The 22097-nt window shown below is 54.6% G+C and overlaps 1 protein-coding gene across 10 annotated transcripts in view; it reads left to right on the top strand.

Annotated features, from left to right (window-relative positions):
- The window catches only part of Cux2 (cut like homeobox 2), a 194940-nt gene extending 173090 nt beyond the window's left edge, over nt 1-21850 (top strand). For 9 of the 10 annotated variants that reach the window (XM_052755287.1, XM_052755292.1, XM_052755288.1 and 6 more), the window contains 10 exons: nt 1144-1192; nt 1267-1387; nt 2190-2837; nt 3536-3637; nt 7617-8443; nt 8888-9053; nt 10509-10778; nt 12982-13170; nt 14131-14407; nt 18347-21850. In XM_052755287.1, coding sequence (XP_052611247.1) covers nt 1144-1192; nt 1267-1387; nt 2190-2837; nt 3536-3637; nt 7617-8443; nt 8888-9053; nt 10509-10778; nt 12982-13170; nt 14131-14407; nt 18347-19133 — 3436 coding nt within the window. In that variant the 3' untranslated portion in view covers nt 19134-21850. The remainder of the gene's footprint in view (nt 1-1143; nt 1193-1266; nt 1388-2189; nt 2838-3535; nt 3638-7616; nt 8444-8887; nt 9054-10508; nt 10779-12981; nt 13171-14130; nt 14408-18346) is intronic. The other variant, XM_052755284.1, reaches the window with a different exon arrangement.
- Nucleotides 21851-22097: the final 247 nt, after the last annotated feature.

Below are 22097 nucleotides of genomic sequence, written 5' to 3'. Positions count from 1 at the left end.
ACCAACTTGTAGCTTACAGGTTCCATCAGTGAAAACCAGGCGGGAACTTGGGGGGCAGGAGCGGGAGCAGAGGCCATGGAGGGGTGCTGCTCACTGGCTTGCTCCCCATGGCTTGCTCAGCCTGCTTTCTTGGTAGGACCCAGGACCACTTTGCTCATAGAAGGGCCGGGCCTTCCCACGTCAATCACTAATCAGGGCAATGCCCCCACAGACTATAGGCCGATCTCACGGCGACATTTTCTCAACTAAGGTTCCCCAATGACTCTAGCCTGTGTCAAGCTGACAGAGAAACTAACCTGGTCCTGTCCCGTGGAGACATGGAGCTAGTCATCTTGTCACGGTGTGGAAACTGGGGGCTCACACACCAGCCAGATAAGCACAGGCCGTGGGGATAGGGGCTTCACCAGACCAAGCTGCCTCTGGGAACCAACGGAGCCTGTGAACATGCCTGTCACTTCGGGCCTGCGGTTGGCACAGTTTGCAGGAGACCGTTGACCCTTGGTGTCCCCAGGGTCCGATGCCTAAGCGCCCCCGATATGACTGTGGTAGGGTACCCCGTGGAACCCAGGCACAGCCTCTTGTGGCTCCGTCATCTCTTCTCCCATGATCCCTAGCGCAGTGACCACACACCCCCCTCCATTCCTGTGGAGCCGCTTCAGCGCTCGGCATACAGCCCAAGGCAAATCCAAGTTTTGCTTTTTAGAACTTTCTGGAGAACTCTGTATTTTACAGTTTCCATCCACGTCCCGCTGAAGCAACAAGGCAGGCAGTGTAGCTCAATGGCAGAGGACGTGTGTGGTGTGCAAGGGGCCCTGGGTCCCTTCCCTAGAACCACAGAGGAGGGGACAGGAAGGGGCGGGGGTGTGAGAGAAAGCTGGGGAAAAGGGGAGGATCAGAGGTGGGTGAGACTGTGCACCTCTCATCCCAGCGCTTGGGAGGTGGAGGCAGGAGGATTGGGAGTTCAAGGACAGCCTCAGCTACATAATGAGTCTGAATAATGAGCTAGCCTGGGCTACACGAGACCCAGAGACCCGAGGTCGCCTGTGAAGCGTCCAGCGGCTAGGGCGATAGGCAGCATCTCCCTCGGGGCCTCTCTTCCTGCTGGGGCCCGCTGACCTCAGGCCTCTCTCCTTTCTCTGGCAGCATCCTGAGAGCCATGAAGCTGGCCTCCAGCGCTTGCAGCCTCCCGCAGGTACATGTCCCCGCCACCATCCCTGCCCCCCAAAGCTGGCCGCCCCCAAGCCCGCACCAACCATGCCTTCTCAGCCTTGCTTCCCGTCTCCTCAGGCCCTGACCAAGCCGGACGACCCTCTGCTCATGGCCAAGGAGGCCTTCTTTCCCACACAGAAGTTCCTGCTGGAGAAGCCAGCGCTGTTGGCCAGCCCTGGTAGGGGACAAGGGACACCCTGAGGGGCACTCGGGCTGGGGTCTGGGCAGGGATGCCCCTGGACTTTTTAACACCCCAGGGCCACTGCCATCTATGAGGCAGGAGAACCGAGACCCAGCCTGTGAGATGAACACCCGCTGTGTGATGCTTCCCCATATTCAAAGTCACAGGTAGTCCCAAGGCTCCCAATGGCTCCCCTCGACCCTGAGTCCAGCTGGACAGTGGGGCTTTAAGAAGGAGTCAGCGGGGGAGGTGTCCATACCCCCACCCCACAGCCAACCCCCCCGGGAATGGCCCACAGCTTAAAACTGCCTTCTCCCCACGAGTGGCTCTGTGACCTTTTAGCCTTGTGACCCTCCCCAAGAATACAGCAGGCGCCTAATTCATCCCCTCCCTTCTAAATTGAAAGTGCTGGGTGGCCTGGGTGACGTGGGCCCAGAGGGCCGAAAGACACGTCCGAGACAGTGAGCGTATCCCTGCTTGCTAGGGTCGTGTTCCCCACGGCAGCAGGTGGCTCCCACAAACCAGCATTTGAAGGGGGGTCTGAGGAGGTGGGATTTGAGGATGGAGGGGAAACAGCCAGTGTGGGTGCTGATGATCTCTGAGGTCTATAGCCTTTTCCCTCCTTGTCCCTCCATTCCCCGTACCTCCTGCCCCTGCTCCCTCTGAACCCGTCTCTATCCCCTCCCTCTCCGTCTCTAATCATCATCTCCTGCCTCTGCCTATCCCTCTCCTCCATTACCACCGGCCGCTCTGTCCCTCTGTCTGTCTGTCTGTCTGTGCATCCCTCCTGGTGTTCTAGAGGAGGATCCCTCGGAGGACGACTCTATCAAGAGTTCACTGGGCACGGAGCCCTCCTACCCTCCTCAGCTTCCACCTCCACCAGGCCCGGAAGACCCACTGTCCCCAAGCCCTGGGCAGCCACTGCTGGGCTCCAGCCTGGGTCCTGATGGGCCAAGGACTTTCTCACTGTCCCCCTTCCCCAGCCTGGCACCCACGGAGAGGCTGGCCGGGGACCCCCTGCTGCCCAAGCACATAATGGGCCCTGCGGCTGCCTTCAAAGGGGAGGCGGGCAACCTGCTGGCATTCCCACCGGCCTTCTATGGTGGTGCCAAGCCTCCGGCGGCTCCCGCCACCTCCGCGCTGGGCCCTGAGCCCGCTGGGGCCCCGGAGGCTGTGGACGGGGCTGGGCCCGAGGAGGAGCAGCTGGACACGGCCGAGATCGCCTTCCAGGTGAAGGAGCAGCTGCTGAAGCACAACATCGGCCAGCGTGTGTTCGGTCACTACGTGCTGGGGCTGTCGCAGGGCTCGGTGAGTGAGATCCTGGCGCGGCCCAAGCCCTGGCGCAAGCTCACGGTGAAGGGGAAGGAGCCCTTCATCAAGATGAAGCAGTTCCTGTCGGATGAGCAGAACGTGCTGGCCCTGCGCACCATCCAGGTGCGGCAGCGAGGTGAGCCATGCAGCAGCCCCGCCGCCGTCCAGGGTAGGTGAGCTGCCGCCCGGTGCCTCGATGTCCACCTTTCCAGGGAAAGATGTATGGCCTCACTCCCTCCTTCACTGGGCCACGCCCCCCCACTCTTACCCCCAACCCTCCCTGGGCAGCCCAGCCTAGGATCTGGGCCAGTTCCTCTGTTTCCCCATTTGTCAGCTCTCTGGGGAGGGGCTAAAAGGACCCAGAACACTAACCACTGCACCCAGAATAGCAGGACTGCTCAAGAAGCTTTAGCTGGCCGGGCGGTGGTGCCACACACCTTTAATCCCAGCACTCAGGAGGCAGAGGCAGGCCTGGTCTACAGAGTGAGATCCAGGACAGCCAAGGCTACACAGAGAAACCCTGTCTTGGGAAAAAAAAAAAAAGTGTTAGTTATTGCCATCATCGTCATGGTCTGTTACTGTTAAGCCAGAGTCCGGCTGGGCGGCGCGTGGCTCAGCGCTAAGCGCCGACCTAGCACACCCAAGGCCCTGGGTTCCAGTCCCAAAGCCAGAGTCACCATGCCATCTGTATCATTTGTCACATAGAGTAAGCTGTGGCCCTGCGCGCACACACACACACCCAGGACAGTCGGGTCCACACCCTCCTGCCCACCTGCAGGGCCTGACTCCCCCACCCTGCAGGCCCCACAGCCGCCATCTTCCTGCCTTCCCCAGGCAGCATCACCCCGAGAATCCGAACACCCGAGACGGGCTCAGACGACGCCATCAAGAGTATCCTGGAGCAGGCGAAGAAGGAGATTGAGTCTCAGAAGGGAGGTGAGTAGGCAGGCCTAGGCCAGTGACCTCTGACCCTCGCCTGCACCTCACCTTGAGGCTGCTCTCCTCCTCCACAAGGGGCAAGGCCACCTCCACCTGTCATCCCATGAGCGCCCCGAGGGCCAGGAGGACCTTCCTGGAGCGCAAACGTGGGCATGCCACTCACTGCTCAGGCATCCTCCGTGGCTCTCTACTGCTCTCAAGATAATATCCCAGCTGCTCAGCAAGACATCCAGGCCCAGTCTTTACACCCCTCCGCACCTCTCAGAGGACTCCTGCTAGACCCTGACACTACACCCTTACCCAGGACGTCTAACCAACACCCACTCAGGTTCTTTCGTTTCACCACCTCCAGGGAGCCCCCCACCACCACCTAATCCAGATGTTTCCGATTTCCCACTGTGACCTACTGTACTGAGTAGACAAATTGGCTCTGCTGTTAATCGGCTGTGTGCCCTTGCACTAACGACCTGGTCTCTCTCTCTGCCTCCCTCTTCTCATCTTTAAGATGGGGATGGTATCAGCCCACCTTTTTCTGAAAGCTGTGGGGGGGCATCAAGTGAGGTCAGTGTCCTTGGGGGGGGTCGCAGGGGGGGGCAGCCTAGGTACACAGAAGAATGTGGACAGAGCGATACAGTCAAAAACCATCTTCCGCCGGGCGGTGGTGGCGCACACCTTTAATCCCAGCACTCGGGAGGCAGAGCCAGGTGGATCTCTGTGAGTTCGAGGCCAGCCTGGACTACCAAGTGAGTTCCAGGAAAGGCGCAAAGCTGCACAGAGAAACCCTGTCTCGAAAAACCAAAAAAAAAAAAAAAACCATCTTCCAGCCGGGCGGTGGTGGCGCACGCCTTTAATCCCAGCACTCGGGAGGCAGAGGCAGGCGGATCTCTGTGAGTTCGAGGCCAGCCTGGTCTACAGAGTGAGATCCAGGACAGGCACCAAAACTACACAGAGAAACCCTGTCTCAGTGGGGTGGGGTGGGGGGAGAGATCTTTTTCTTCCTTGTTGTGATTCTGACCATGCCGCTCTGACCATGTGGCTGTCCCTGCCACTGGCTTGGGGACTTCTGCAGCCAGGCCCAGTGTACACACTTCCCCTGCAGTCCACCCTGGGCTGCCTGGGATGCTGGGTTCAGCTCTCCCACCAGTCGTGTGGTGTCTGCTGCCCCCTGGTGGAGGATCCTTGCAAGTGTCCCAGTTCCCAAGTCCTATGAGGTACATGTGTCCCTGAGTGCCGCTCCAGTGAGGGGCCCTCTGTCCCTGGGAGAGGCCGCAGGAGAGGGAACACCACGTCTGACAGGCAGGAGTCTGCACTGCCCCATGGTCTAATCCTCAGAGCCACTCATGATACATTTTCTTTACAATAGTTTATTTTTATTTTATGTGCATTGGTGTTTGGCCTGCACATAACTGTCTGTGAGGGTGTCAGGTCCCCTGGAACTGGAGTTATAAACAGTTGTGAGCTGCCATGTGGGTGCTGGGAATTGAACCTGAGTCCTCTGGAAGAGCAGCCAGTGCTCTTAACTGCTGAGCCAGCTCTCCAATCCCTCATGATACTTTTTTTTTTTTTTTTTGGTTTTTCATGATACATTCCCCCCCCCCCCCCCCCAGAGCTGAGGACTGAACCCAGGGCCTTAGCTCTACCACTGAGCTAAATCCCCAACCCTAATTTTTTTCGAGACAGGGTTTCTCTGTGTAGCTTTGCACCTGTCCTGTAGACCAGGCTGGCCTCGAACTCACAGAGATCTGCCTGCCTCTACCTCCCGAGTGCTGGGATTAAAGGTGCACGCCGCCCATCATGATACATTTTTAAAGCTCCAACCGCATGCTGGACAGGGCTATGGATACGGGTGAGACATAAATGCAGCCAGGCCTTGAGTTCAGTCACACAGGCTCTGGGTGCCTGAGGCCACAGTGCTCCTCCCCCCCCAGGGCCAGAAACAGACGGGGGCAGGGGGGTTTTGAAGTCAGCAGCAGAGCTGAGGGAAATGTTCAGGCTTAGTACAGGGCCAGCAACAAGGGACTAAGCTCCAAGGGTGGGCACACGCCCCCACTCCCACTTCTGCATGCCCCGAAAAGCTGGGAAGGGTCAAGCAGACAGCACTAGCCATCACCGAGGCGGAAGGGTACTGGACCAAGTGCTAGCTCCAGGAGTCTACGTGAGGGAACCAAAGGCAACATCCAGAATGGAGATCGGGGAGGGATGTATACAAACTGCTTATGACAGTGACAGGCAGGCTAGCCAGGCGGTGGTGGCGCACACCTTTAACCCAGTCCTCAGGAGGCAGAGGCAGGCGGATCTCTGAGTTCGAGGCCAGCCTGGTCCACAGAATCGTTCCAGGACAGCCAGGGTTACATGGAGAGATCCAGTCTTGAGAAACCAAAGGCAGGCGTGCCTTCCACATCCCGGTAAGCAGCCACACTCCCCATCTCAGCCCGCTGCTGGACGGCACTTTGAAGTCCCGTGACAGGCGTTTCCTGGGTCGTCCTTCACGCCCTTCCTGTTGTAAATGTTTTTCTAGGTCACAGCTTGAATCCGTGCTGTGTTCCTTTTCATGACTGAATACTGTTCTATCACTTTTCACTGGAAAACACACACACACACACACACACACACACACACACACACACACACACACACACAAAGGAATGGCTGTGTGGTGGGTCCCAGGATGGAGGCCATAGGGAAGGGTCATGAAGGAAGGTCTGGTGACCTGTCTGGCACAGAGGCAGCACCTGATCATATCCTGATCACTTGCTGTTCCTGGGGCACAGGCGAGTCTGCCCTTGCTTTGTGGCATTCTCTCAGCTCACTTCCTGTGTGGCCTTCTCCTTGTATGTGTTCCTTCACTTATTCATATAGCCAATTGAGCCTCTGCAAACTGTGGGCCTCACCAGTGTAGAGAGTCCCTGTGCCTCTGACCTGGCCCTCCCCTCCTCTTCCCTTCCCTCCCCTCCCCTCCCTAAGATAGCCATCAACCTGTTTTTTCCCTATCAGTCCATTGTGTTTGCCATTCGATAAGATTCCCCCTAAGTCATGTTTAATTTACTTGCTTGATACTCTTGGAGAAGTGTTACACTTCCGATCATCTTTTTTTTCTTTTTCTTTTTTTTTTTTAAGTCTGAGACAGGGTTTCTCTGTGTAGCCTTGGCTGTCCTGGATCTCACTCTGTAGGCCAGGCTGGCCTCAAACTCAAAGAGATCCACCTGGCTCTGCCTCCTGAGTGCTGGGATTAAAGGCGTGCGCCACTGCCGCGCCCCCCCCCCCCCCCCCCCGGACTCATCTTTTAGAACTTTATGTCCTAGTTTATGTTACTAAGATGCCTGCCTGGCTTTGCAGGGAATTTCGCTGCTGTGTCGTATTCCACTGAATGCACACTATCATTCTTGTCATCCAGTCTTTTTGTCTTTGGACATTAGGGTTTGGGCCATGATTTTGCTATTATAGAATGCTTGAAAGACCTACTTTCTGCGGTCCAACCGCCTCTTTCTTGACCTTGAGGTTTTACACATGGGTTCTTAGTATAGATAAAAGGCATGATTTCAGTTTGGGTTTGGACAACTGTCTTATCTCCAAATTCATTCTTTTCTACGTATACTAAGATTTTGCTATTGGCTTGATTTTGTTTGTTTGGTTGGTTGGTTTTGGTTTTTTCGAGACAGGGTTTCTCTGTGTATTTTTGGTGCCTGTCCTGGATCTCACTCTGTAGACCAGGCTGGCCTCGAACCTGCAGAGATCCACCTGGCTCTGCCTCCCGAGTGCTGGGATTAAGGGCATGTGCCACCGCCACCCGGTGATTTTTTTTTTTTTATGAATGCTCCCTAATATTCCACCAGACTGACAGACCATCACTTACTTGACCAGTCCCCCATTGTTGGACCCAGGTCGGCCCCCACATTTAGGTGGTATAAACACAGATACCACATGCTACTTGGCCCTGATGACGGGCCCCTGTCCATGCTGCCACCCTTCCCCACAGGTGAGCCCAAGAATTCCACAGCCTCCGTGAGCATCCCCAACGGCACCGCCTCCTCCAGCACCTCGGAAGACGCCATTAAGAACATTCTGGAACAAGCCCGCCGCGAAATGCAAGCCCAGCAGCAGGCCCTGCTGGATATGGAGTCAGGACCCAGGGGCCGCTCTGTGCCTCCCTCTCCTCCGGAGCGGCCCTCGCTGGCCGCTGTGAGCCAGAACGGGGCCCTGGCCTGCGTGAAGCAGGAGGATGGCGGCGGTGGCTGCAGCAGCAGCAGCTGCAGCAGCAGCAGCAGTAGCAGCAGCAGCAGCAGCAGCAGCAGCAGTAGCAGTGCGCAGGCGCCGCTGGCTGTCCTGTCCCCCGCGGCCTTTGTGCAGCGGATTATCCGCAAGGTGAAGTCGGAGATCGGCGACGCCGGCTACTTTGACCACCACTGGGCGTCGGACCGCGGCCTGCTCAGCCGCCCCTATGCCTCCGTGTCGCCCTCCCTCTCCTCCTCTTCCTCCAGCTACTCGGGACAGCCCAATGGGCGAGCCTGGCCCCGCGGGGACGAGGCAGCCATCGGCCCTGAGGATGAGGCAGCCGTGGGCGAGGATGAGCCTCCCAGGGTGGGAGAGTTCAAGACCGAGGCCGGGGTCCCCGAGGTGGGCAGCGGGAGGCTGCCCTACTACCCGGCCTACGTGCCCCGCACACTCAAGCCCACCGTGCCGCCCCTGACGCCCGAGCAGTACGAGCTGTACATGTACCGGGAGGTGGACACGCTGGAGCTGACCCGCCAGGTCAAGGAGAAGCTGGCTAAGAACGGCATCTGCCAGCGCATCTTTGGGGAGAAGGTGTGGACCACGGGGGTGGGGGGGAGCCTGGGGACCCAGGAATAAGGTCCACTGTGACCTTGGCCCTAAGGCCTGTAGTCTGGAGGGTGACCCGGGTGGGAAGCCACGCCGCAGGAGCCCAGTCGAATGTCTGCCTGGCGTCTAGCCATCCCTGGACACTGGGCCAGTTAATAGCCAGTCCCCTGCCCTCCACACTCCTCTGGAGCTCCCATGGTCCAGCCCCTGAAGATCAAGGACTCAGCCTGGCCCAGTGCCTTAATGACCCCCAGCTGGTGTTGGAACATCAGGTTTCAATAAGGGTCACGGAACCAGAGCTGGGAGAGAGGGGTCACGTGGGAGTTCTGTACACAGTGCCGTGCTGAGGGTGGAGAACAGGTTCTGAAGGGCCTGGGAGGGGCCAGGAAGGCCACATCCAGGACTTGCTAATCTGCCTTCCACTCGTAGGTCCTGGGGCTGTCCCAGGGCAGCGTGAGTGACATGCTGTCACGCCCAAAGCCATGGAGCAAGCTGACACAGAAGGGCCGAGAGCCCTTCATTCGCATGCAGCTGTGGCTATCAGACCAGCTGGGCCAGGGCCAGCCCCCAAGCCAGCAGCCCAGCGCCACGCAGGGTGAGTACAGGGGCCAGGGCCACCGTAGGCTCTACCCCCAATCAGTAGGCTTGCTTGCCCACCTCTGCCCCTCTCTCCATCCCCAACACCATTTTACAGCCCCCCAGTGCCGTCACCTGGGACATGTGTTCCTAACCCACACACACCCCCTTCCCTTCTCTGTTCCCCCTGGAAAGAAGTTTCCACCCACCAGAAGTGCAAAAAGCTTGGGCCTCAGGCATTTAGAGCTGTGGGTCAAACGCGGCCAGTGGAGGTCCCCCCCCCCCCCCCCCCCATGATCACACTGGCCAACTCCCTTGAGATCTGGTGTCGCTCTTCCGAATCTTTCTTAGCTCGGGCCTGGGCTAGTCAGCTGATCATTAATGAGGTCATGGGCAGGGTGGAGCCTGAACTCAGCAGGGGAAGAAAATGGAGGCCCAGAGAGAGTTGCCTGGAGTCACAGGGCCAGTAGGCAGGGCTGCTGGGGTCCTGGGGGTGGCACTTATTTCAGGACACATGGCAGCAGGCAGGATGGCCCACCTGCCCCTGCGACCATAAAGAGACAATGATCCCAGCCCAGGACCAGAGCCTAGACTTGATAACCTCACCTGCAAGGTGGGGATCCAGCGAAGCCATACCTTGAGTCACTGAGATAATCAGGACGGCCAGCAGGGTTACAAACCAGAGGACAGTGTTAGGTGACAGAGTCCCAGGTCCCAGGTGACAATTTCACCTTAGCCAGAAGACTAGAGCTCCCCTGTCAATTTGTAGCTGTAAAACAGGGATGGGCCGGTTGTGGTGGCTGGTAGGATTTGCTGAAGGAAGCGGAGGCAGGAGGATCACGAGTTCGAGGCCAGCCTGGGCTACACATTTTTGGCCGGGCAGTGGTGGCACACACCTTTAATCCCAGCACTAGGGAGGCAGAGGCAGGCGGATCTCTGTGAGTTTGAGGCCAGCCTGGTCTACAAAGTGAGTTCCAAGAAAGGCACAAAGCTACACAGAGAAACCCTGTCTCGAAACCCACCCCACCCCCAAAAAAAACAAAACAAAACCCAGGGACGGGCTGTTAGTAGACAGGCAGGCTGTAGACAGACAGACAGTCAAAGCAAATGGCAGACTAACAGTTGGCAGAGTCTGATAGGCAAGAGAGGCTGCAGACAGGCAAGCATCACTCTGGGGCAGAGGCAGGGGGATTGTGAGTTCGAGACCAGTTTTTGCAATGTATGGAGGCCCATCTCTCAAAATGAAGTTTTTGAAAAGAGTCAAACTGTTACTGTTCATTGGTAGAGGCTCTGGTTCAACTCCCAGAACCCCAAAAAAAGGAAAAGCTACCTACCACGAGGCCCCCTGAATAGTCCCTTCCTGGGATGCACTGTGGGGGCCGCAAGATGCCTTGGTTCCAGTCTCAGCTCTGACAAGCCATCTTGTCCAGCCACGCCCAGTGGCAGTGACCACCCCCCTGTCTCCTGCCTACAGCCAGTCCCACTGAGCCGAGGTCCTCACCGTCACCTCCCCCAAGCCCTACGGAACCTGAAAAGACTTCCCAGGAGCCCCTGGGCCTGTCGCTGGAAAGCAGCAAAGAGAACCAGCAGCCTGAGGGTCGGGCCAGCTCCTCCCTGGGCGGGAAGCCCTTCTCAGGCAGCCAGGCTGCAGGGGGCATCCAGGAGATGGTGGCCATGTCCCCAGAGCTGGACACATACTCCATCACCAAGAGGGTCAAGGAGGTCCTCACAGACAACAACCTAGGTACGTGGTGAGGCCCGGCGCTGCCTGCAGCCCTAGACCAGCTTTTCCGGGCTTTGAGCAAAATGCCACTGGGACTTTCCAGTGACCGTGGGGCCAGCCTGGAGGTTCCATCCAGCCCTGAGCGTGCAGGACCCCATGTGAGGCCCATGACTCTGACCAGGATTCCTGCTGAGGAAGGAAAGGGAGGTGATACAGCTTGGCTCTCAAAACCGCCCTGCAGCAGGCCTTAAGAAGCCGCCCCGTGGTGGCGCACGCCTTTAATCCCAGCCCGTGGGAGGCAGAGGCAGGCGGATCTCTGAGTTCAGCCTGGGTTACAGAGTGAGTTCCAGGACAGTCATGTCTCAAAAAAAAAAGGAAAAGAAAAAAAGAAATCCATTCACTGAAGCAATGATGATGCTTATCCTTGGGATCAGGGATCAGGGTGACACCTTCCTCTGAATCACAGATGCATGCCAGCTCTGTCCCCCACCAGGTACACATACAAATCCAACAACTGTCACTACGGTTTCTGTTGTGAGAGGAAGATAACGTTGTCCCCAAATACCCAACACGATCTAGGCACAGTACTCATTTAGTAATCCTAGCACTTAGGAGGCTGAGGCAGGAGGATTGCCACAAGTTCGAAGCCTGCCTGGGCTACAGCGTGAGACCTTTTCTCAAAAAAAAAAAAAAAAAAAAAAAAAAAACAAGAGTTAAAGGTCAATAACAAAGGCTAGCCCATCGGTGGTGACGCACGCCTTTAATCCCAGCACTCGGGAGGCAGAGGCAGGTGGATCTCTGTGAGTTTGAGGCCAGCCTGGTCTACAGAGTGAGTTCCAGGACTGTTATACAGAGAAACTCTGTCCTGAAAAACAGAGAGAGAGAGAGAGAGAGAGAGAGAGAGAGAGAGAGAGAGAGAGAGAGAGAGAGAGAAAGAAAGAAAGTGAAAGGAAGGCTAAGCAGATGTTCAGCTGATGAAAGGCCTGAGTTCCAATCCCTGGCTATGTTAAAAACCAGTCATGGGGGCTAGAAAGATGGTCCAGTGGTTAAGGATACTGGTTGCTCTTCCAGAGGACCTGGGTTCAATTCCTAGCACCCACATGTGTAGCTCACAACCATCTGTAACTCTAGTTCCGGGAATCCAATGCCCTCGTCTGACCTACGAGGGTACCAGGCATGCAGTGGTGTACTATGCATGCAGGCAGAACATCCAGACACATAAATAAAAATAAAAACAAACAAGAACCTGGCTGGGCATGGTGGTACACATCTGTAACTCAGAGTTAGAGTTGGGGCAGAGACAGATCCCTGGGCAGCCAGGAAATGGTGAGTTCCAGGTCCGGTCAGAGATGCCGTCTCCAAAAACTGAGGCTTAGAAAGCCGTTGAGGAAGACACCCAAGGTTGACCTGTGGCCTCCACATGAAAGTAGGAGCCAGGTGTGTCCTGCATCCCTGTAATTGGTACTTAAGAGCCTGGGGCAGGGGCTGGAGAGATGGCTCAGAGGTTAAGAACACCGGCTGTTCTTCCAGAGGTCCTGAGTTCAATTCCCAGCAACCACATGGTGGCTCACAACCATCTGTAATGAGATCTGGCTCCCTCTTCTGGCCTGCAGGGATGCATGCAGACAGAACATTGTATATATAATAAATAAATCTTTAAAAACAAAAAAAAAAAGAGCCTGGGGCAAGAGGATCGCAAGTTTGAGGCTAGCCTCAGCTACGAAGCAAGATTGTTCTCAGAACACACAAAATCTAGAGAGGGACAGGAGTGGCAGGAACAGGGGTAGCATGGAGCGTGCCCGACATGCATGGGACCTGTGGTTTGACCCCGGCACCCTCCCCACCAAAAACAGTCTATAGCCCTGATGCCCCTGGGCAGGCGTTTCTCCAGGCTGATCCCGGGGGATAGAATTAATGGATCAGAGGTCAGACGCATTGGAAATTTGGATAGAATCTACTAGGGTATCCTGGGGGGGAGGGGTACAAGCGCGTATACAGTACAGGGTGTCTGCTGGCAGTCTGGCGGGGTGATCCCCCGGGAATGAAGAACTGTACTGACAGAAAAGTCATTTTACGTTGTTACTGTCCTGTGCTGACCCTCCCCAGTCTCTTGTGCGGAAGGAGTCCTGGGCCACCCTCCCCAGCCTGCTCCTCCTCTGACCCTCCTGGGAGTGGGTCTCTGTGCCTGGCCTGGGGTGACAGTTGCCCTCTGCCCTGTCCCCAGGGCAGCGGTTGTTTGGTGAGAGCATCCTGGGGCTGACACAGGGCTCCGTGTCGGACCTGCTGTCGAGGCCCAAGCCCTGGCACAAGCTGAGCTTGAAGGGCCGGGAGCCCTTCGTGCGCATGCAGCTGTGGCTGAGCGACCCCCACAACGTGGAAAAACTGCGGGACATGAAGAAGCTGGAGAAGAAAGGTGAGAGCCAGGCTGGGGTGGCCGGGTAACCAGGTCCCAACCACGCTCTGAAGACGCCCGTTTTGCAGCAACCCAGATACTCACATCCCCCACCAAAGTCGCATGTGGCGGCTCTCGTGCCATCCACACATCCAGAAGTGGCGCACAGTTTTTTTTTTTTTTTTTGAGACAGGGTTTCTCTGTGTAGCTTTGCGCCTTTCCTGGAACTCGCTTTGGAGACCAGGCTGGCCTCGAACTCACAGAGATCCGCCTGACTCTGCCTCCCGAGTGCTGGGATTAAAGGCATGTGCCACCACCGTCTGGCCCGCCTTGTAGCTTTATCACTGCATCTCCGTATTGCCCATCCTGCTTGCTCTGCATCTGGCTGCTACCCGCCTTCTTCCCAGCGTTCTCTCTGCCCCGAAAATCCTGCCTAGCTATTGACCATTTAGCTTTCTTATTAAACCAATCACAGCGACATATCTTCACACAGTGTAAAGGAATATGCCACAACAGCCTCTGGAGAACCTTCTAGATCTAAACCACAGCAGAGCTTTGGTTCACATTTTGCTGCTGTGACGTGGTACCAGGCATCCTACAGTAAGAGGGTTTGTTCAAAGTGGCCCCTCAACACAGCGAACTGTTCTGAAACTTAGTGGCAAGACTTCTAATAGTCTGGCCGGCCACAGAGCTCCCCGGTTTGGACGCCCTCTGACCGCAAGCACCCCCTTACGGCCTCTGGAGTGGCTGTGCTCCAGGAACCCCCCCGCTAACCTCAGCTGGCCTCACGAGCCGTAGAGCAGGAGACAGGCCAGCATCTCAGCAGAGCCAAGGGAGCAGGAACAGGGGATGGGAGTCGGGGCACGGAGGACTCTGCTGGGCTGGCTGGCCACTGTCCCTGGAGTCCTACCCTACCACCCCTGCCAAGTGGCGAGTGAGTGCGGTGCCGACGGCCCACCAGCCTGCCCCCTCTCCCCCCAGCCTATCTGAAGCGCCGCTACGGACTCATCGGCACAGGCTCCGACAGCGAGTCCCCGGCTGTGCCCTCAGAGTGCCCCAGCCCCTGCCAGCAGCAGCCCCAGGAGCTGAGCCTCATGCAGGCCAAGAAGCCACGCGTGGTGCTGGCGCCCGCCGAGAAGGAGGCGCTGCGGAAGGCCTACCAGCTGGAGCCCTATCCCTCCCAGCAGACCATAGAGCTGCTATCACTCCAGCTCAACCTCAAGACCAACACTGTCATCAACTGGTTCCACAACTACAGGTAGCGGGGGGGGTGGGGTGGGGGGTGTTTGACATAGGGTCCCCGAGTGGTGGAGAGAGGGGGCCGTGGGGACACAGGGACGCAGAGGGTCACAGGGGACACAGAGGGTCATAAGGAAGGCCCCGGAGGCTCATGGGGACACCTGAGGGTGGTTCGGGCCTATGGGGCTGCAAGCTGGATCACGAAGCTGTTTCTAGATTCCTGGATGCACTAACCGTGTCACCTCCAGCGGAGGGACCCTGAGCCCCGTGTTGTAAGCTGTAAGCAAGGACCATGGTGCATCCTCCCCGCCCCCGCCCCCGCCCCCGCCCCCGTCAGTGCTGACGTTTATGGAAAGGCCTGGCACAGCCACCACTGACAGGGTGACTCTCACTCCCACTCTGTGCAATGGCCTCTAGGAAGGAACAGATCAGGCCAAGATCTGAGGCGTCTCCAGCTGGAGCTAGCTAGGGTCTCGTGGTCTCTCCTTTCCGTGAGACTGAAGGAACACCTGCCCTACTGGAGCCTCAGGCATGGCGGTTCCTCTAAGCATGGCTCCTTTCTTTCTTTCTTTTTTTTTTTTTTTTTTTAAGATTTATTCATTCTTAATTTATGTGCATTGGTGTTTTGCGTGTATGTTTGAAGGTGTCAGATCCCCTGGAACTGGAGTTACAGACAGTTGTGAACTGCCATGTGGGTGCTGGGAATTGAACCCAGGTCCTGTGGAAGAGCAGCCACTGCTCTTAACCCCTGAGCCATCTTGCCAGCCCGCATGGCTCCTTTCTTAGGCCTTTCCATTCTCCAGGACGGGTCTCAGAGGTCCCAAGTGCTGTGGCTTTGGCGAGGCCACAGGGCTTCCCGAGGCTGTCCTAGAGGACCCCCTGAAGGAAGCTTGGTAGAGATTGTAAGGATCATCTCTGAGGCCCTACCCACTCTCTGAGCAAGAAATGTCACCAGTGTCCATGTGGCACTGTGGAAGAGAGTCTATCCATCCATTCTGGGGCAGAGAGCTGTCCCAAGATCCCTAAGAACGAAGAAGGGGAACGTGTGGGATGCACACACCCCTCTCCCCAGCCTGCCTGTAGACATCATACACACCTTAGCTGTGTGGCCTTCGGCAGGTCACTAACCTCTCAGAGTCTCATGATGATTCTACAAGATGACATGTCACTCCTGCCCTGCCCCAGTGCCAAATCAGTCAGATGGAGCCACTTTAGGAGTGAACAACCTGTACAGTAGAGCTTTGTACCCAATGCAGACTGTAGAGCAACAGGAGACATGAGTCCTTTTTTTTTTTAATTAAAACTGCTCCGCCATCAACTCAGGTCTACCACTGATGAGCTCTTACATTTAAACTCAGTCCATTTCTGTGGATCTATATGTGGCCACATTTTCCGTGGCTTTACCTGTGTATCATTGCATGCTGCTCCCTGGACGGTGGGCTGGCATCTCCTGACTCAGCCTTCCTTTTCTCAGAATTCTCCTTGTCTGCTTATCCTGCCTATACTTCCTGCCTGGCTACTGGCCAGTCAGCTTTTTATTTATCAACCAATCGGAGCAACACATTTACAGCATACAGAACGTCCCACAGCACCTCTCCTTTCTGTCTAAACAGAAAAGGTTTAACTTTAACATAGTAAAATTACATATAACAAATACATATAGCAAGAATTACAGTTACAATATCTAGTCTGTTTATATTTGGCATATTCAAAGAAAATATTCTACTTATCCTATATTTGTGAGTCTAAAGTTTCATATCTACCTTATCTTTTATCATAACCAAGAAAAACCATAATTATAACTATCTAGTCTTCAACTACATCAAATATACCCCAGAAGGATATAATATTACCTAAGTAAACAGGAAGAGCATTGTAAGCAACTTCCAAAAGAGACATGAGTCCTAACAGCTTTCTCTCGTCCCCTCCTGAGTGGCAATGGGGACATCACCTCTGCTTCTCATTTCCCACAGGAGCTGAGCATTCTATCATTATCCATCGCGTTCATTCAAAAACATACACACAGTGAGCTGGACTCTGGAGATCAGGGGTTCAAAGCCACCCTCCCAGAGCCTGATAAGCATATATACATCATGAGCCAATTAATTTCACCTTAGCCTGATTAATATGGCAGAAGAGAAGGAGTAAGGGCTTAGGGAAGAGAGAATCTCACCTCCAGAAAACTTGAACAAAGAGGTGATATTTGAGGTGGGTTTTGAAAGATGAGTAAGAGCGATCTCTGAGCTCAAGGCCAGCCTGGTCTACGTAGTGAGTCTCAAACCAGCCAGGGCTGCATAATGAGACCCTGTCTCAAAAAAGAAAAAAAGAAAGAAAAAAGAAAACCAGGCTTGCCATAAGTAGGGCCCTGGGTCCCATATGCACTTTTAAAGCCATACATTGGGCCAGTAAGCTGGCTCAGAGGGCACTGATGCCTCCTGACAAGTTTGACAACGCGAGCTTGATCCCCAGGACCCACGAGGCTAAAGGAGATTGCCAAGTCCCACAAGGTGTCCCCTGACTTCAGACACAGACACACATACATACACTATGGTGTGTGTGCGCGCGCACACACACTGGATAAACAAATGTAACTTAAAGTTTAAAAAGAAGAGACACATACGTCCGTGACCCCAAAGCTGGGCAGGCCGAGACGGGAAGCCCCTAGGCTTACTGGCCAATCAGTCCAGCCGGTGTGTGAGTACCCGCTTCACCGAGAGAGTGTCTCAAAAGCCAAGGTGAAGAACGATGGAGGACGAACCAGACAGACCTCTGCCCTCCACGGCCCCCAACACATTGAAGAGCAAATAAGGTGTATGAGTACTGGTGGCGGCACCTCCCTAGTCTTACTTTGCTATGGCTGTGATAAAACACTGACGAAAAGCATCTTGGGGAGGAAAGGTCATTTGACTTATCCATCAGGTCATGGTCCATCATTGAGGGAGGTCAAGGCAGGAACTGAGGCGGAACCCATGGGGGGAGCCTGCTTATTGACCTGCTGACCTGGTTGCTCCCTAGCACATGCTTAGCTAGGTTTTTTTTGTTTGTTTGTTTGTTTTTAAGATTTATTTATTTATCATGTATACAGTATATACAGTAGAGGGCGCCAGATCTCATTACAGATGGTTGTGAGCCACCATGGGGTTGCTGGGAATTGAACTCAGGACCTCTGGAAGAACAGCCAGTGCTCTTAACCTCTGAGCCATCTCTCCAGCCCTAGGTTTTTTTTTTTTTTTAATTATACAGCGCACACCCTCCTGCCTAGGGATGTGCCGCCCACAGTGGGCTGGGCCCCTTATATCAATTAACAGTCGAGTCAATCTCTCGCGGACACGGCATGGGAGACAGTCTGATCGAGGCAGTCCTTCCGACGAGGTTGCCTCTTCCCAGGTTCATTCTAGGTTGTATCAATTTGACAATAAAAACTAATCTCACATCACCCAGTATGGACTTCTGGCCTCCTCCCACACCCCCTCACGTACACACAGAAGTCTCAGTTACAGCGGCGGAAGGAAACGTTAACGACGACCTAGTGTTTGCTGAGTACCTAGTCTGTCCCAGGTACTGGAGGGAGGGAGGCGGGCACAGCCCTGACCAGCTGCTGAGTTACACAGTGTGGCGGTCTGCAGTGAGCTCTGGGAAGAAGGAGCAATGGGTGTTGTTAAAGAGCAGGACTGGCTGGGCGGTGGTGGCGCACGCCTTTGATCCCAGCACTCGGGAGGCAGAGGCAGGCGGATCTCTGTGAGTTCGAGGCCAGCCTGGTCTACAGAGCGAGATCCAGGACAGGCACCAAAACTACTCAGAGAAACCCTGTCTGGAAAAAACAACAACAGAAAGAAACAGGGCTGGAAATCACAGCTGTAGACATGGGTGTTGCCCAGGGTGATGGTAGAATAGGGGGGACACTGCTCTTGTGGACCGAGTCTGGGGTCAGCAGCGCTCACCCTTGTCTCTACCACAGGTCCAGGATGCGTCGTGAGATGCTGGTGGAGGGAACACAGGATGACCCAGACTTTGACCCAAGTGGGGGTCCCGGTGTCCTGCCACCAGGCCACACCCACATAGACCCCACCCCGCAGAGCCCTGACTCAGAGGCTGAGGACCAAAAGCCCCCAATGAAGAGCCTGGAGCTGCAGGAATCTGAGAGTCCTGCACCCCGAGCTGCCCCAGACAGGGCTCTGGTGAGGATTAAGCAGGAGGAGATTACAGAGGTGGATGAGGACAGCCAGCCCCTGGATGTAGGGGATCCAGACAGAGGGGAAGGCAGCCCCAAAGAGGAGCAGACCCCCGCTCTGGGGAACACTGGACTCCCAGAGCTGGCCCCCGGGCCCTTCCTTTCAGACACGCCCAACCCAGGCTGCCCTTCATCGCACACCCCCGAAGAAAAGGAGGTTGGGGAACAGGTTCACTCAGACCCTCTGGGTTTCAAGTCCACCTCGGAATCCTCATGCTGCAGCCTGGAGGGGCCACCGAACTCACCCTCTGCCATCTCTTCACCAGACCTCATGACATGCGTGTCACCCATCCCCTCCTCCTCAGCCCCCATCTCCCCGTCCCTACCTGGCGTCCCACCTGCCAAAGTGCCGAGTGCCAGCCCCACTGCTGACACAGCTGCAGCCTTGCACCCCAGCACCAAGGTGAACCCCAACTTACAGCGGCGGCATGAGAAAATGGCCAACTTGAATAGCATAATCTACCGACTGGAGAGGGCTGCCAACCGGGAAGAGGCCCTGGAGTGGGAATTCTGAACCGGTGGGGGGTGAGTGGTGTACCCCAGTGGTCACCTTCTCTCTCCTTCACCCCCTCCCTCTCCCAGATGGGGTGGGGCCAGAGAGGTAAGAACTCAGCCATGTAAATGTGGACAGCAATGTTAAGCCGTTTACGTTTATTGTTGTAACACTAGTTACCTGAAGTTGTGTGTGAGCAGATGCCACCGCCTCTTCTTTTTCACAGCCCTGCTGGTAGGAGGCACTGGGATCCTGCCCTTGTCCCCTCCCCCGCGGGAGGCAGGACCAAAACGGCACCACATTCTCACCCAAAAACTCCAAACTCTTTTAGAAAAATAAAGAAATATTTATAGACCTCTTTCAGCTATTTTAATAAAGGATCCTTTGGAATTTATCCCCAGCCGATGCTGTTTTGATATTAAAGAGAGTTATAAAATCAGATGCTGTCACTGCTGCTGTGGAGCAGACACAGACGCTGTGTAAATTTTTTTTTTTTTTTTTTTGCCATGAGATGAGATTAAAAGACAACTGTTCAAAGCCATCGCAAAGCACTCTTTAAGACGGACCAAATTCAGAAAAACCCTTGGACTGCGGGTTTTGGTGTTTCTTCCCCCCCCCACGCCTGTCTGTGAGACACAGCACGATGCTGCTGCCGCCCTTCCAGAACCCGTATTACAAAGAGAAAGTCCAAAAGACTCTAAATGAAAACCTCCATGCTGCTGAGGGTGGGACCATGCCGGCGGCCTGTCTGCAGGCTCCAGGTCGCAGGAGATCCTGTCGCTGGTGGAAATGTTGCCCTTAGCGAATGTAGTGTGTTTCACAAAGGCCTCCAAGCCCGAGTTAGAAACCTCCTGTGGATAGACAAAGTGTTTCCGGAACCTTTGGAAAACTGGGGTGTGGGGGAGGTACTCAAAGAGGGTCACTTATGTCAGAGTGACCCTGGCTCCCATCCTGAATCGTGGCCGTACTTGGAAGGTTTCTCCTAAGGTCTGAGCAAGGCCACTCTATTCCAGAAAACCCTGTGGCTTCCACCTTCCTTCCTTATTTCTAGAAGAGAAAGCGTTGCTTCACCGTAGCCCCCCAAAGCTTAGCAACCAGCTCCGAAAACTAGATCCATCCAGTCAGATACCTCAAACTCTGTTTCCCACCATCTTCTGAAGTTAACATCGGTGCATCTCTGGAAAGTGTCCAGGAGTCTGTGGAACTCGGTAAGGCCAAAGTCACTACGACACGGCCACCATATCCCCCCACCTCTTGGTCTATTTTCCTACACAAGACCTGCTTGTGATCAAAAAAATGTGACTCCTCTAACTCTGAAACAGCCTTCCTCCAACCTGATCGGGATTTCCAGGGAGAAAGGTCCCATTGGATGCGACGGCCTCCGTATCAGATCGGCTGTTGAGTCTCTCCAGCCTTTATTCCTTTCTTTTTTTTTTTTTTTCCCACACTGTGGAAGCTGAACTGGCCGTGATGATAAATGTGTGGGCATCTCTGTCGCCATTCAGTGCTCGAGGGACTAACGGCTCTTCCGATGCAGTGACTATCTTGAAATCATGTGAGCCTAAAGTTGGCCACCAGAAAGGAAAAAAAAAATAATGTTCTGGAATTTCTAACTCTCATGTGCCCAGCTGCAGACAGATGACATCCAACAGGCCCCGGAAAAACCTCTTTTTCCACACATAACCCTGGCTATGCATTGAGAAGTTTTCCACTATATACGTTTTTATCCAGAGGAGGGTATTTTTATATTTTGACACGAGGAAACCATGATGAGTATTCAGAGGAATCCGTTCTGGGACAAACGAAGCCTGTCTCGGCCTCTGCCGCCCCCGTGGCTACACACCCCCACCCCCAGGGAGACCCTGCCACTTCTCATCCTGAAACTGCCTGTTGTGGTGATCCACGCCACACGTCGAGGCGACTCAGCAGAATTCACTGTGGCTTTAGTGTGACGGGATCTGGTGTTGACCTTTGACCACAGAATCCTGGTTGTGCAGAAGCCCACGGACCTGCAAGAGATCCAACCAGTTCACATCCTACAACGGTTTGAAACAAGCAGACATACCCACAAACTGTTTCTATGAGAGATTGATGATGATGAACTTTGTCTAAAATTTTACAAAAGGGACACATTCTGTAAACACGTCCCTAAATACAGAATTGTATAATAATCCTGGGTGTCCCCATTTGTTCTGGAGCTGGGGTGCAAAATGGGTTCAGAGTCGGTCCTCAGAGGTGTCATACAAAATGAGTTTTTGTTTGTTTTAATTTTTGTTTGCAGGGTTTTGGTGGTGGTGTGTTTGTTTTATTTTGTTTTTTTTTTTTTTTTAAGACAAGGCCTCACTATGTAGCCCAGGCTGGCCCGGAACTTATAGAGATATGCCTGCCTCTGCCTTCTGAGTGTTAGGATTAATTTCTTTATTACTATTAGGGTTTGTGCGGTATGTGAGTGTGGATACGTGTGTGGAGATGAGAGAGCAGCTTGCCAGAGTTGATTGTCTCTGTGGGTTCCAGGGAATTGAACTTGGCCGTGAGGCTTGCGTGGCGAGTGTCTTCACCTCCTGAGCTCCCTCACCAGCTCAAAATCATATATTTAAAAATTAGGCCTTTTTTGATTGCTTGTTTGTTTATATATTTATCAAGACAGTGTCTCGCTGTATAGCCCTGGCTGGCCTGGAACTCAAGAGATCTGCCTGCCTCTGCCTCCTGAGTGCTGGGATTAAAGGCGTACGCCACCACCATTGGCTACATGATTTGGTTTTGAGAGACTCTCATGTGACCCAGGATGCCCTCAGACTCACTCTGTAGTGAAGGGTGACTTTGAACACCTGATCTTCCCTCCTGAGTGCTGGGATTATAGGCATACACCACCATGCCCAGAAATACTGTTGTTTTTTTTTAACTGAGTACCAGCGGTCAAATATGGGGGTGTGTCCCATAAGCACTTCAGTGCCAACTTCTGAAAACTCTAAACTCTGACTGTAC

Source organism: Peromyscus californicus, unplaced genomic scaffold (genome assembly GCF_007827085.1).
Source record: "Peromyscus californicus insignis strain IS unplaced genomic scaffold, ASM782708v3 Scaffold_2__1_contigs__length_46816999, whole genome shotgun sequence".
In the NCBI taxonomy this organism is placed as follows: domain Eukaryota; kingdom Metazoa; phylum Chordata; class Mammalia; order Rodentia; family Cricetidae; genus Peromyscus; species Peromyscus californicus.
The sequence above is the reverse complement of the archived record's forward strand: the minus strand, read 5'-3'. Positions and strand labels throughout refer to the sequence as shown.